Here is a 14,425-nt window from a genome sequence, read left to right as displayed (position 1 = left end):
TACAGGTGAGTACAGGTGAGTACAAGTGAGTACAGGTGAGTACAGGTGAGTACAAGTGAGTACAGGTGATTACAGGTGATTACAGGTGAGTACAGGTGATTACAGGTGAGTACATGTGAGTACAGGTGAGTACAAGTGAGTACAGATGAGTACAGGTGAGTACAGGTGTGGCTGCAGGACGTCAGTAGTCCAGGAGAACTGAGGGAAATAACAGGGAGAGACTGAGTCACAGAAAACAAGCTGAACACAAAGAATCTCAAATTAAAATCAGGAACATGGTTTAACTGAAACACAAATACAAGAGAGGAATAAAACAAAACAACAACAAAAACCCAGGATCGTGAATCATCATGCTTTGATGTGAACATGATGTTGGTTCAAATTGTGTTTTCGGTTTGTTGAATCAGGACCTAACGATGAGATGGTGCAACAAGAGCTCAAGATTTGAGGCTAAACTAAACCAGAAGCTGAAAAGTGTTTCACAACCCCCTGAAAATAAAAACCCCCTTGTGAAATTATCACCGTTTTCATTATTACTGTAATTTACATCCTGTAAGCTGCTACTTTTTCCAAACACATTGAACACATTTAATTATAGAGGTTAGTCTCACTGAGTCACGAGGACTCATTTTCAAAAAGACCCGTTTTAGACAGAACATACAGACAATATACAAAGCTGCAGCTAATGTATGGGTTTATTTTTATTTTATTTTATTTTTTGATGCCGCCAAAACATTTAGCCTCATCACACCCGGGCACTCACAGAGCTGCCCAGTGCACGTCTCTCTTTGGGGGGGGGGGGGTTGTCCTCATGACTCAATGAGCCAACCCGTATAAATAAAGGTAAAAAAGACTAACCAATAAAATTACCGAACAGGTGGACCAATGAAACACATGGTTTCCCTTCTCTCCTCCCCACAACAAAGAATTTGCAGCCACTTGAAATAAGTGTGATCCGTAAATCAAATCGCGAACTTGCCTCGAGACGAAAGTGACGCCGAGAGCGTCACCGAACGAGAGACCAAGGGCGTGTGATGAAGTTTTTCTGAGGCTGTTCGATTCTGACAGTGAAGAAGACGACTTTAGTGGTTTTAGCGGCAGGAGGAAGATGAAGATAGCGTTGAATGACTTCCTGTTTGGCTACTGTATTAATTTTTTTTAACCAGCTAAAAACATTTGTATATTGTGTATGTTACTGATATGTATTTAATTAAAAGTTTTTAAAAAATCTTTCCGTGTAAATATTTCATGGTACAACGTGAACACCCACGGCTTATAGACAAGTGCCGCCTATATAAGGACAGTTTTTTATTTTGTGGGTGTGGCTTATATTCGGGTGCGCTCAGTAGTCTGGAAATTACGGTATTTTAAAGAAACGTGTCAGGCACTAGGACCACGAGACGCATCACTGAGAGCAGACTCTGCAGCTCCGTGCTGAGAGGAAGAGCCTCTGTTCTCCGTTTGATCAAAATGGAGCGACTCACGTGGCGATTTGTCAACTTTGAAGCTGAAAAAGTAAAGTTTGAACCTGTTGTTGATCCGTCTGAGCTCAGAGGAACAGAGTCGATCTAACACCGGTGAAGATGAAACGGTTCGGTAAGAGCCAGCAGAGGCAAAATGATGGTAAAAACAAAACAACTGAACAAAAGTACTTTTTTAATACAATCTGTAGGGAATGGGTTGGGTGTCCCTGGGGTCAAAGGTCACACAGCATTAGTAAGACAAGCTCATGTACTGTTGAAGACGTTTCAGACAGTCTGAAGGAATTTATGTGAATTTATAGGGAGAGATGAGATATTTTTTAATAATCTTGTTTGTCCACTTCAACAACAACCCTATCATTGTTTCCGTCACTCTGCTGATTCTCTTTTACTTTTGCTGTTAGATATTCAACATAAAGTTTTAACAGAACAGAGCCGTCAACAAAACGTAAGTGTTCACCGTTTTAAAATTCAGCTTGTGGTGGTTCGTCGACCTGATCGGGATCCGGTGCGGGACGATCAGACGGAGCTCGTTAATGCACAGGATGTTGGTTGAGTCAGTGTTTCGTCATTCAAACGACGTGATCAGACGGACGTTTGTTGATCTGAACCTGCGACTGAGCCAGAGCTTCGTGGACACACAGATGTTTCCTTCTCCCCGATCAGCTCACAGGACTGACTTCCTCCCACAGCTTGTGTCTCCCCGTCCATCTTCAAGGCTCCACCACTTCCTCTCCGTCCTCAGCGTAGCTGCCTCTTCCTCCCTTCTCCTCTTCTGCCCTCCTTTGGAAGAGGACTGGAAGGTCTGCAGCAACACCCCCCCACCCAGATCTTCCTCGGGGCGTCTGGGCCGAGTTACGAGGAACTTCACGGTGGTTTCTCTGGTAAACGATCAGAGAAGTCTCACTCATGTAACTCTTTATTCTAAGGAATCATTCGTGTTCAGACTGTTCTGCCGACAAACACAATGAATCTGGTTTAATGAAAACATTCATTGATAATCATAATTTATTTCTTCTTTTCCTTGAGGTGTTTCCTCAAAGCCTCGACTCTGAATGGATAAAACACGATCAGTACACGTATTTTATACAAATGCAAAAATAAACCCCATAAGAGTCAAACAACTTTCTTCTCACATCAACCTGTAGATAAAAAAGGGCGTCTTAATCTAAAAATATGAACTATTTAAGGTTCTTAAACATAAAACCAATTTGTATTTGGTCAAAATAAAGCTGCTGAACATGCACTGTTCTTATTTATGAAACTTAAAACTTAAACTAATAATGATGTCTGCTGAGCCGTGCGCATAATTCCCACAGATCCTGATCCAGAACTGCTCAAAGCACACACAAAATTTAAAAAACACAATCTGCGCTGTATTTGTCTCATATTTTTGGTTATTCTGTCCTCGAATTAAAACTCTGTGAAGCTGCCAGCTGCCAGGTGGGTTTGTTTATCTACAAAAACAGCCGAAGTGACTGAAAAAGGTCACGGAAGAGCCGTTTGGGATGAAAAATCAGACGTGCTTTAAGTCCTGCTACGTATTTGCACTCAGATTTGTGGAGTAAAAGATACAAATGAAATGTATTTGTTCATCGCGAGTACTCGTATTTCAGAAATGCGCATGAACAAATCTGGAAAACTAATGAAATATGTCAAACTGCACCATTTGAGTTCAGGATAAAATTATTTATGTTTGAATATGTTGCAACAAGTTCCTCTAAACGGCCGCACCAACAGTTTTCCAGCAATAATGGAAATATGCCTTTAATAAAAAAAAAAAAAAAAACGCAAGTTATTTTAGTACACATTTAAAAAAAAAAGTTATTTTATTGTTTTGCAAATCAACTGTAAACGCTTTATTTCAGTTTTTCACAGACGTAATGGCGACAAAACACAGTCCTCTTCAGAGCTGTTCACACTTGGTGCTGGTGCAGAAGATTTACACCGGGCCTCAACAAAGACACAACAGAGGTGAAGCGACAAAAGCTGAATTAACTGTGCGGACGAAGGAAGGTGCGATTTAACGTCACTTCCAGCCTCCATGAAGAAAAGCACCTCTGTTCATTAACGTGTAAATTTATGTGTTAAAAACATATTCAGCTCCGCGTCTAAAAGTGGACGGCGTTCAGACAAACAGCTTTGTTGCAAACGCAGAGTGTCAGCGTGTCTGCAGCTGAGGACTCTCACGTCTGCATTAATAAAGCTAGTTGTGTTGCTGCGATGTGTTTACCCGCCGAAGATCAACGCTTCGGCCTCTCGAGCCGCACAGAGCGTGCGTGATGTTTGACGGGACGCAGCGACGGGAGGACGGGGGGGACACTTTCTGTCTGCGAGGAGCTGCTGGCTGAAAGCTTCGGCTGTCACTGCTGGTTCACGAGGCTCCGCTGCAGGAACGGGAGGGAAATTAACTCGGCGCAGAATTTGGAATCAAAAGCAGCAGATTAAAGGTAAAGTGTGGTTCTGAGGGGGCTCAGTTGTAGGAAAGCTCGTTGATGCGTGGTGAAAACATGACCCTGTCCAACGAAGATGATCCTCGTCACGCTAAAAGTTGCACAGAGGCGTTGAATTAAACACGGGCTGAGTTTAGATTCATGCCGTGCTGCTTCAACTCTCCAGTAAAGTGACTATTAAGGTTGAAGGCAGAAAAACTCCCGTCTGCCTTGTTGTTCGCGTTGCGTCTCGACCTTTGCAATCGTTTGTTTTGTCTACAGAAGCAGCTGCAGCTTCATTTTTCATCACATTGATTCATTCAACCTTTATTTACACAGGTCAGTGTCCTTTTGTCTAGTTCAGTCCTCACTGAGGGAACACTGCAGGTAATGATGTCCTGAGAGCGCACGCTGTAGCTGCACTCATGTAGGAGGAGATGTATGAAGGCAACAGACCAAGAAGTGATTTAAAGATGAAAATGTACCAGTGAGAGAGTCTGCGTGAAGTTAATGATGTCCAGTTAACCAGTGAATACTGGGTGCAGTGGTGGGTACGGTAGTTATGAATCTTAGTGCACCATGATAGACAGTATCCAACATCTGCAGGGTTCTTGTAGGAGCGTTCATGTAAATGATGTCATTGTAGTCAGTGGAGGTAAGGAAGGTCACATGTTTCCTTCAGAGTTAGACAGGATCTATTTGTGAAATAGAAACCCGGATTAACTTTCAATTTCTTTACCAAGTTTTCAACATGAGGCTTAAAGAGAGATGTGAATCAACCAAGATACTCAAGTATTTGCAAGAGTCGATAAACTCAATAGGAGCACCATTCGTAGATAAGATAGAAGGATGCTGGGACCGACTTCCTGTTTGAAAACAACACCCCTTTGATTTTTATCAGCTTTTAGCACCAGTTTGAGATGGAACAGGTATGACTGGATTATGTTAAAAGCTGGAAAATCTTAGCATCTGTTTTAGCTCGACAAGAAACAACTTATGTAGATTGTGAAGAGGGTGGGTCCTAAGACTGAGCCTTGTGGTACATCGTTGTTGGCAGATAACCGGAAGAAGTACCATTATGTTGAACACATTGTCTCAGACCTGAGAGAGGGTTAGAGAACCAGCCAATGAATGGGTGAAATTTGACATTTTTACGCTTGTTTCTAGTAAATTTCTTGCTCTAACAGATCACATCCATGTTTCTGTCTCCAGTCATGCAGAAAGGGGGGAATTGGAAATACCCTCCTTCCATCTGTCTGTAATGTAAATGTCTTGTAAATGAGTCTCCGAGGCTCAATGTGACTAATCTGTATAAATAAAGGTTGAATGAAAAAAAAAAAAAAGAGATATTTATTTCCATTTTGGTGTTGCTATATCTAGGTGTAAGAAAGGTTCCTTTCAAAAATTGGGTTCCCACGTCAAAATCCCAAATGGATGCTGCCGTGTGTATGTAAACCCTGCGGCTTGGAAAACTTGAGGAATTAGTATCATGCTGACTTCTATGTTGTTGTATTTCTACATCTAGGAGTAAGAAAGGTCACCAATGATATCTGGGTTACCGCTTCAAAATCCAAGATGGCCACCGTCATATGAATGTAAACTGGTCACCCATATCATTTGAGGACACTTTGCTTTCCAGTACGTATAGTTTCCTCAAATAATTTGGGTGGCCAGTGAGGTACGGGTGCAACGTCCAGTCAAAAATATTTTGTTCTTGTAAATCAAACTGTGTAAGTTCCTTAACTTGTGTGTGAGTTTCACCTTCAAGAACAAATTATGACACCATGTTTATTCCTCTCAGCTGATTGGTCAGTGTCATGTCAATCACAAATTTAACAATCAAATTGGTGAACAGGGGTTTTGTGGTCGGGATGACACTTTAGTGATCTGCAGGTCTGATACACGTTGAAGATGGAGGACGGCACCAGTGCTACCAAACATGATTTTCAAAAATATAGATATTTTTTTTATAAGAGGAAGAAACCTCCAGCAGAACCAGGCTCAGGACGAGCAGCCGTCTGCTTCGACTGGCTGGGATTTGAGGGGACAGGAAGTAGAAACAGACAAACACAGAATGACAGGTCCAGGTGAACTTTCTATAGGAGGAAAGACAAAAAAACATGTTAAGATAGAAATAATTAGAAATACAAACAGGTAACAAGTAAAGACAGCAGCAGAGAGAGGGCATGTGGTCAGTTTGTCCAGCAGTCTAAGCTTATAGCAGCATAACTAAGGGATAGGTCAAGAAACCCAGGCAAACCTTAACTATAGGATTTATCAACAAAGGAAAGTCTTCAAACTGGACAGTGTGTCAGCCTCACGGACAGAAACTGGAAGTTGGTTCCACAAGAGAGGAGCCTGAGAACTGAAAGATCTTCCTCCCATTCTGCTTTTGGAAACTCTAGGAACCACAAGTAAACCCGCAGCCTGAGAACGAAGTGCTCTGTTAGGAAAACATGGAACAATAAGATCAGTAATATAAGATGGAGCTAGGTTGTTGAGAGCTTTGTAGGTTAGAAGTAAGATTTTGAATTCTATTCTGGATTTGACAGGGAGCCAATGGAGAGAAGCTAAAACTGGAGACATGATCTCTCCCAGTAACTCCAGTTAAGACTCTGGCAGCAGCATTTTGGATCAGCTGAAGACGTTTTAAAGAAATATTTGGACACCCAGATAATAAACCATTGCAATAGTCCAGTCTAGACGTGACAAATGCATGGACCAGTTTTTCTGCATCACTTTTAGATGTTTTAATGTTAGTGATATTACGCAGGTGGAAGAAGGAGGTTCTAGTAACGTTTTTAATGTGGGGGATAAAAGACACGTCCTGATCAAAAGTAACACCAAGATTTTCAACATTAGAGCTGGAGGACAGATTGATGTCATCCAAGGAGGGAGAAAGACTGAAAAATGTATTCCTAAGATGCTCAGGTCCAAAAACTAACTAACTAACTAACTTCAGGTTAACGAGTTTGTTGAAGTATTAAAGAAAAACGGATCAAACGAGCGTTTTAATAAAGGTCCACGTTGATAGACAGACCAGCTGCAGCTTCAGAGGCAGTGAATAAAGTCCAGCTTTTATTTATGGTTCCAGCTAAAGGACCACGGATCGACTTCTTCTACTGGGTCTGAGAAAAAACACTTTTTAATTTTTACACTCGACGCTCAGAGTCCTGCTGCGTGGAAAATCAACGGGATCGAGAGATAATGCAGCTGTCAGATCATCCAGATGCTTTGCAGACACGCTGATCCCATCACACACACACACACACACACACACACACACACACACACACACACACACACACACACACACACACACACACACACACACACACACACTCACACACACACACACACACACACACACACACACACACACACCATCGTGTTATCCTGTCATCACATTTCTTGTTGAAGCTTCTTTTCATCTGTAAATTTCAGTAAAATTTGGTAAATTCATTATAAAATATTGATTAAATTTATTTTAAAGGTGATTTTTTACTGCACACAGATTTCACTGAGCTAAAAAAAGGATAATGAAATATAGAAGTTTGCTCAAACGTTAATTTTTTAAAGTTTTTCCCAACAAAATCTGAACGTTGGGTTCATTTTTCATGGACTGATCTGGAGTCTGCACCCTTTTCTGGTTTTTGTTTGAAATATTAGAGAAGAGCACCCCAGTTTTAATCGTCTCGCCCAAACCGGGTCCGAGGCCAGAACCGAGGAGCTCTCAGCAAACTGTGACAACTGGGTTTGATCCTTGCTGGGTTTGTGTTGTGTGCTCGTGATCGCTCGGCCCACGGCGAACGCTTCACATGATCTGTTCGCAAATTTGTCTTCAGTTCTCGGCCATCTGTAAAAAGACAAAGAATGTTTCCGTCCGCTCGCCTCGCTTCGACAGAATCCATCCTCAGGAGGTCACGATATCTGATTTCAGCTGCTCTGCAGCTAAAAACACCTCGTTTATAACAATCAAACTCATATCTTTGAAAAAATAAACTAAAATGTGAGGAAAACCTGTTAATTTGCTCTAATGTTTCTGTCACATCTTCAATTATAAGATATATTTTTAAACAGAATGAGACGTTTGTGCTTAAAATATAATTTGTTTTTTGGCTTTAAAGGATTTTAACACTTTAAATTAGGAGTTTTAAACTCGGAACACGTGGAAATAATTCATATTTATAGTTAAAGGTTCTCAATTTAGGAGTTTTCAGTTGAGTTTTATAAAAGTTCAGGTTTCTTTATTGTCATTTACATCACATGTGGTACATGAGGTGGAACAGAATTGTGTAGTTACACCCAAAAATATAAAGTATAAAAAGAAACAGAAGGATCTAACGCTAAACAATGATAATGTAATATAATAAGGTGTATTAAAGCCAAACTTTGTGGTTAAAACTTCTTTAACAAAACTAAATTAATTTAAAAGCTGTGCTAACAGTTTGTTAGCACGTTAGCTTTAGCCACATCCAGTCAAGCATTTGAAACTCTGATGTTAAGAAGAAAAAAGTGCCCACTTCTCCCAGATTATCAGTCTGAAGAATTAATTTAGGTTTTTGTTTGAATCTTAGAATTATTTTATGTTGAATCTAAAGCTTTTAGTCCCGTTGAACCAGTGAAGCAGGTGTAATGAATGTCTGTTCTTCTGAATGAAGATTGTCCCAAGCTGCTTGCCTTACTTACTCTGAACTCCAAATAAAGTGAATGAATTCAGTCAAAACTTTCATTTCCTGCAGCTGAAGCTCTGAAGGAAACAAACTCTTCACACTTTGATCAGGAGGTGACATTTATTCAACTGTTTTTATCTGGTTTTACAAAAGTTTGGTTATTTTATTTGTCCTTATATAAAAAAAAATCAATAATTTATTCAAGTTTTTCACTTTATAATGTAGAAAACTGGAGTCGTTTCATTTGTAGCATTTTTTTAAATCTAATTTCTTTACTTCAACTTTATTTTTTTGGGGAAAAAAACGAGTTTTGAAGGTAAAAGTTGCAGATTTCTGCTCTGACAAACAAACAAACAAACAAACAAACAAACAAACAAACAAACGTCAGACTGAACCACTCAGATTGTTGAATGTGAATTATTATTAATTATTTAACGTTTCATTTGTGATTCACTTCAGTCACATATAAAGGACCCCCCCCCATTATCACCATTATTATCCACTGGCGCCCCCTAAATGAACCTGAGCTCAGTGCAGACACGAGCCCAACAGAACCGGTCCAGTCTGAGCTCAGGAAGGCGGAAGTATAATAATAATAATAATAATAATAATAATAATAATAAAAGTACTAATTTAATTCCCCCCCGCTGGTTAAATGTCACATTTCTTCCATCCAACCAGCTCTGCTGATTTGAATGACAATAATTGGGGGGGGGGGGGGGGGGGTCGGCCAGTGAGGAGTTAAAGGGAGGAGGCGCGTGACACGCCTCGTTGGGTAGATTATGTGGCGCAAACAAAAAGTGCGTGTCTGTGTGTCAGTCAGCCAGAGCTCCGGGCCCCCCCAGTCCGAACCCGTCCGTCGCTCCGAGCCGGGAGGAGACATGTTCTGATACGGAGCGGAGCAGCATCAGCACCTCCTCCTGCTCCTCCTGCTCCTCCTGCAGCTGCGGATTCTGCCACTTTTCTCCTCCTTTTCTCGTGTCTGTGGATTATTTGTCCTCGCGCGGCTCAGAGGTAGGTCCGTGGGGTGGGGGGGCTCCTTCAGCTGATTTAGGGCACTTTGTTTGTGGTCCTGCTCGGACAGATGGGTCGGAACCAGTCCTCCCAGCAGAACGCGAGGCGGCTCTGGACTTTCTCGGTTTGGAGCTGCGCGTGAGAGAAAAGCAGGCGGAATAAATTGAAAAAGATTTTTAATCTAAAATGAAAAAACCCCAAACTGGGGAAACAGCTGCTTTAGTTGCGCGTGCGCGCGTACAGCAGATGGAGGCTGTTTAGAAAAGTGCAAAAAAAAAAATTCAATTTATTCTAATTATGAAGGAAAAAACGTTATTATTATTATTATTATTATTATTATTATTATTATTATAGTTTTATTTACTTTAGAAGCTGCTTTATTTGGTTCATTTAATTTAAAGAAAATTAAATTAAAGTTTGGCTAAAAAGCTGCATAAAATATTTAAATTTATATTTAGAGTCAAATATTTATGGAAGTAAGAATTAAAGATATATTTAAAAAATAGATTTGATGTGAGGGTTATTTTTGTGTCTCCTTTTCTTTGGCGCATCATCTGCGGCTCTCTTTAGCTGCTCTTTAGCTGCTCTTTAGCTGCTCTCTGTGCGCCTCTTTAGCTGCTCTTTAGCTGCTCTTTAGCTGCTCTCTGTGCGCCTCTTTAGCTGCTCTTTAGCTGCTCTCTGTGCGCCTCTTTAGCTGCTCTCTGTGCGCCTCTTTAGCTGCTCTCTGTGCGCCTCTTTAGCTGCTCTTTAGCTGCGGAGAGCCTCCTAAACACGCACTCACAGGTCAGACAGGGAGAAGTGAGATCATTCACCGCTTTAATGATCTGACGTGCGTGATGCTAAAGAGGAGACGAACGGTGCGCGCCGCGTGCACGGAGGATGGACAGGCTGGTCCTGTTGGACTGCAGCTCTGAAATAAAAGAAAATAAAAGATTTTTGACCCGATTTTATTTTGAAACATCATTTAACTGAAGCGTTCTTTGGGAAAATTACAAATATGTTTTTCATTTTCAGAGCCAATAATAATAATATAATAACAATAATAATAATGATAATAATAATAATAGTAATGATGATAATAATGATTATGATGATAATAATAATAATAGAACAAATGTGTCAGATAAATTAAACAGGCTAATATTAATATTATTATTAATAACACACGAGCTGTTAGAAATAACAGTGAGGAGAACGTCTCAATTTATTTTTAAAAACAAACAAATCATTTCTCAAGTTTTAATTCTGAAAATAAAAGTTGTTATTTTAAAACATTATTCTGACAAATAAGATGTAGTCATTAGAAATAATAGGTAATAAAAAGTGAAAGCTGCTGCTGATTTGATTGTTTGAGTAAAGATGGCGGCTGCGCCGGCTCGTGCACATCAGGGGGTTCTAGCAGATGTTCTGTCTCCGCAGGACGACATGGACGAGTCCAGCTCGCACAAGTTGGCGTGGGACGGGGACGCCAAGGCCGTCCAGCAGTGTCTCACCGACATCTTCACGAGCGTCTACACCACGTGCGACATCCCGGAGAACGCCATCTTCGGGCCGTGCGTGCTGAGCCACACGTCGCTGTACGACAGCATCGCCTTCGTCGCGCTCAAGGCCACCGACAAGCGGACTGCTCCCTACATCTTCCGGGTCAGAACCGGCTGCACACATCTTACATTTTCCACACCGAGCGCAGCTGAAGGGTTTGTCTCGAACTGTAAAATAAAACTCGCGTTCATCGGCGCAGCTTCTCAAGATTTACCTCTGAGGCGAAGCTGTGCAGCGCAGGTACGCACTCAACGTAAACAAACAGCTCAATGGGAATAAAACGGAGTTTGAGTCACGTGACTGAGCTGAACAAACATGGCCGCTAAGTTTCAGTCGCTTCGGCTGTTTTTGTAGCTAAACAAACACAGTCGGCACCTGGTAGCAAACGTTGTTCACAGATATTTACTTCAGGGACACACGAGCAAGAGATGTGGAACAAAAACAAATAATTAAAAGCTCGTAAAGTTTATTTTATGTCGTTAAATTTAAATCAGTTTAAAGCTGAAATGCTCGTTAAGAACTTTAGCTCCTGTCAGAAGCAATATTTACACACGCATCGCCTCGTGGCTAAAGGTGTGGGCTCGTGTGCTGCAGGTTGACACGTCGGCCGCCAACAGCACCTCGGAGGGTCTGATGTGGCTCCGGCTGGTCCAGTCGGCCCGGGACAAGGAGGAGCAGAACCTGGAGGCCTACGTGAAGAACGGCCAGCTCTTCTACCGCTCGCTGCGCCGCATCGAGAAGGACGAGGAGCTGCTCGTCTGGTACGGCAAGGACCTCACGGACCTGCTGCTGCTCAGCGCCGGACGAGCCCCCGCCAGGAGCAAAGGTGCGGCCCCACCCACGGTTCTGGCACCAGGACTCTTTCATCCACCTTTCAGCATCAAACCTTACAAATCCAGCAGCTGTTGCTCTGCCTGCTCCAGATGTTTCTCCAGCAGCTGTGTAATTGTCCACTCGTCTCTCCCCCCAGGTTCGTCCCATCACTCGTGTCCGGACTGCAGCCAGCGGTTCCAGTTCGAGTTCCCGTTCGTGGCCCACCTGCGGTTCCGCTGCACCAAACGGCTGCAGGGTCTCGCTGACATGGACAAGGAGCCGAAGGAGAGCGGCATCGAACGGTCGAACGCGGCTCCCACCAGGACCAGCCCGAAGCTGAGCCGCTCCGAAGGCTTCGGCGCGTCGCACGACACCAACAAACCCTCCACGGACTTCCACAACCTGGCCCGGGACCTGGAGAACAACCGGACCAGCCCGCCGAGCGACAAGGAGGCCGAGATCTGCAGCGAGAGCTCGGGGAAGAGGAAGTTCTCTGAGGTCGAGGACAGGGAGTGCAGAGGACTCACGGTGTCCAAGTCTAAAGACGAGCTGGCGTCTTCTGCGCAGAACTACCGGGGGGCGTACGGCCTCGAGGAGAACCGCGGGTCCTTCTCGCCGCCGGGCTCCACGGAGCTCGGCGAGGCCAAGCGCAGCGCCTTCACCGAGGTCAAGAAGACGCCGCAGAGCCTCAAACACCACAGCGGCAGCAAAAACCTGCAGAGCGCCAACGCCGAGAACAAAGACCGGCCCGGCAGCAGCCCCCCAGAGAAGCACCTGAACATCCGGCAGGTGCTCTCGGAGACGCAGCCGCCCCAATCCTCGCCCATGGGCAGCGCCTTCACCTCCGTCAGCCAGCAGGGCGGCGCCGAGCGGAAGAGCGCCTTCAGCCAGCCGTCTCGCACCTTCTCCCAGATCTCCCCGCTGGTGATGCCCCCCAAGCTGCTGGACTGCCACCCGGCGGTGGGCGACACCATCTCCTCCAGCAGACTCTATCAGGCCGACCACCTAGCCGCCAAGCTGCAGGGGGCGGAGCTCGGCGCCAACTGCCCCGTGCCCGGAGGCATTGGCAAGCAGAACCCTTTCGTGTACGCCACCACCTTCTGGCCCAAGAACTCGGGCGCCATCCAGCTCCAGATGCCGTCGGCGCTCACGCTGCTGCCCCCCTCCTTCACCTCGCTCTGCCTGCCGGCCCAGAACTGGTGCGCCAAGTGCAACGCCTCCTTCCGCATGACCTCGGACCTGGTGTACCACATGAGGTCCCACCACAAAAAGGAGTACGCCATGGAGCCGCTGGTGAAGCGGCGGCGCGAGGAGAAGCTCAAGTGCCCCATTTGCAACGAGTCCTTCCGGGAGCGGCACCACCTGTCGCGTCACATGACCTCCCACAACTGACTCGTACGAGCGGGACTTTGACACGCGACCCCCCCTGGATTTAAAGGTACTCGTTGCAAAGTCATGGAAGCTGGACCCCAACAGCAACGAATCAAAGTGATCCTCATCGTGTTTTACTGTTTGGCCTTCCTCAATTTAAAAACGTTACAATCTTTACGGACGCAAAGCTCCGCCTTTACGGCATTCCGGTATTTATCAGTTTTCAACGACTTCTTTGTTCGTCTGATTCCGCCGTATGTGTCGTGCCGGCCGGACGCAGGGCATCGCCTTCTTCCACGGGCTTTAGATTCAGCTTGTTTACATCGAGTGCAGACCCTCATTTCAGCGCTGCACATCTGGAAAACTACTGGAGTAAAACACTTTCAACCTTTAATGCAGTTCAGGATAACCTTTTTTTTTTTTTTTACGTGTGGTTCCGTACTTTACCACGAGTACCTTTAGGTTCTGCTGGGAGTCTAAAAACACTAAAAACACTCACCTTGCACTTGTTTCCACTTTGGGACACGTTCTCGAACTCCATTTTGGTCCGTTTGCTTTTTTCTCTTCTGTACAAAATGTCCTGTTCTGTGTGAGCAAATGCATTGTGACCTAAAAAGACTAATCTATTTAAGAAGCACTTAAGAATTTGAGACTAAGGGAAAATTTAAATATGTGTAAATGTACAGTAAGTTGTATTTTATATCCTGCTACTTCAAATATAGACGGACTCGCGCGTCCTGATCCACAGCAGCTGGTTTCGTCACGTCTTCGGTGAAAATGGAAACAAATTGGGGATTTTATGTGAGACTATATTTCAGAGTGCATGTAATATTAAATGCTATGATTTAAGATGCAGTCTATACGTTCCACTGTAAATACTTTGGTTTATTTGAAATACAAAGTGTAATATTTTGTGTCAGTGGGGAATAGTTTCAGTGTTTCTTCCTTTTTGCGGAAATTTGATAGTTTATCTAATCATGTTGAATGCATTGACAATAAAATAGCTTTATTTTCAATTATGGCTTTTTTGTTTTTTATATATATATATATATATTTATTTATTTACATTACACACATACATTATACATATATATATATA

The 14,425-nt window shown here is 43.5% G+C and overlaps 1 protein-coding gene across 1 annotated transcript; it reads left to right on the top strand.

Annotated features, from left to right (window-relative positions):
- The first annotated feature begins 9,530 nt into the window (after positions 1–9,530).
- prdm8b (PR domain containing 8b) lies at positions 9,531–14,101 on the top strand. The gene is made up of 4 exons (XM_037680157.1): positions 9,531–9,600; positions 11,020–11,244; positions 11,737–11,968; positions 12,113–14,101. The coding sequence occupies exons 2-4, from the start codon at positions 11,026–11,028 to the stop codon at positions 13,345–13,347; spliced, it is 1,686 nt and encodes a 561-aa protein (XP_037536085.1). The 5' UTR covers positions 9,531–9,600; positions 11,020–11,025; the 3' UTR covers positions 13,348–14,101.
- The last annotated feature ends 324 nt before the right edge of the window (positions 14,102–14,425 follow it).

The sequence above is a fragment of the Nematolebias whitei genome, chromosome 8, assembly GCF_014905685.2.
Source record: "Nematolebias whitei isolate Nwh7 chromosome 8, NemWhi1, whole genome shotgun sequence".
NCBI lineage: Eukaryota > Metazoa > Chordata > Actinopteri > Cyprinodontiformes > Rivulidae > Nematolebias > Nematolebias whitei.
The sequence above is the reverse complement of the archived record's forward strand: the minus strand, read 5'-3'. Positions and strand labels throughout refer to the sequence as shown.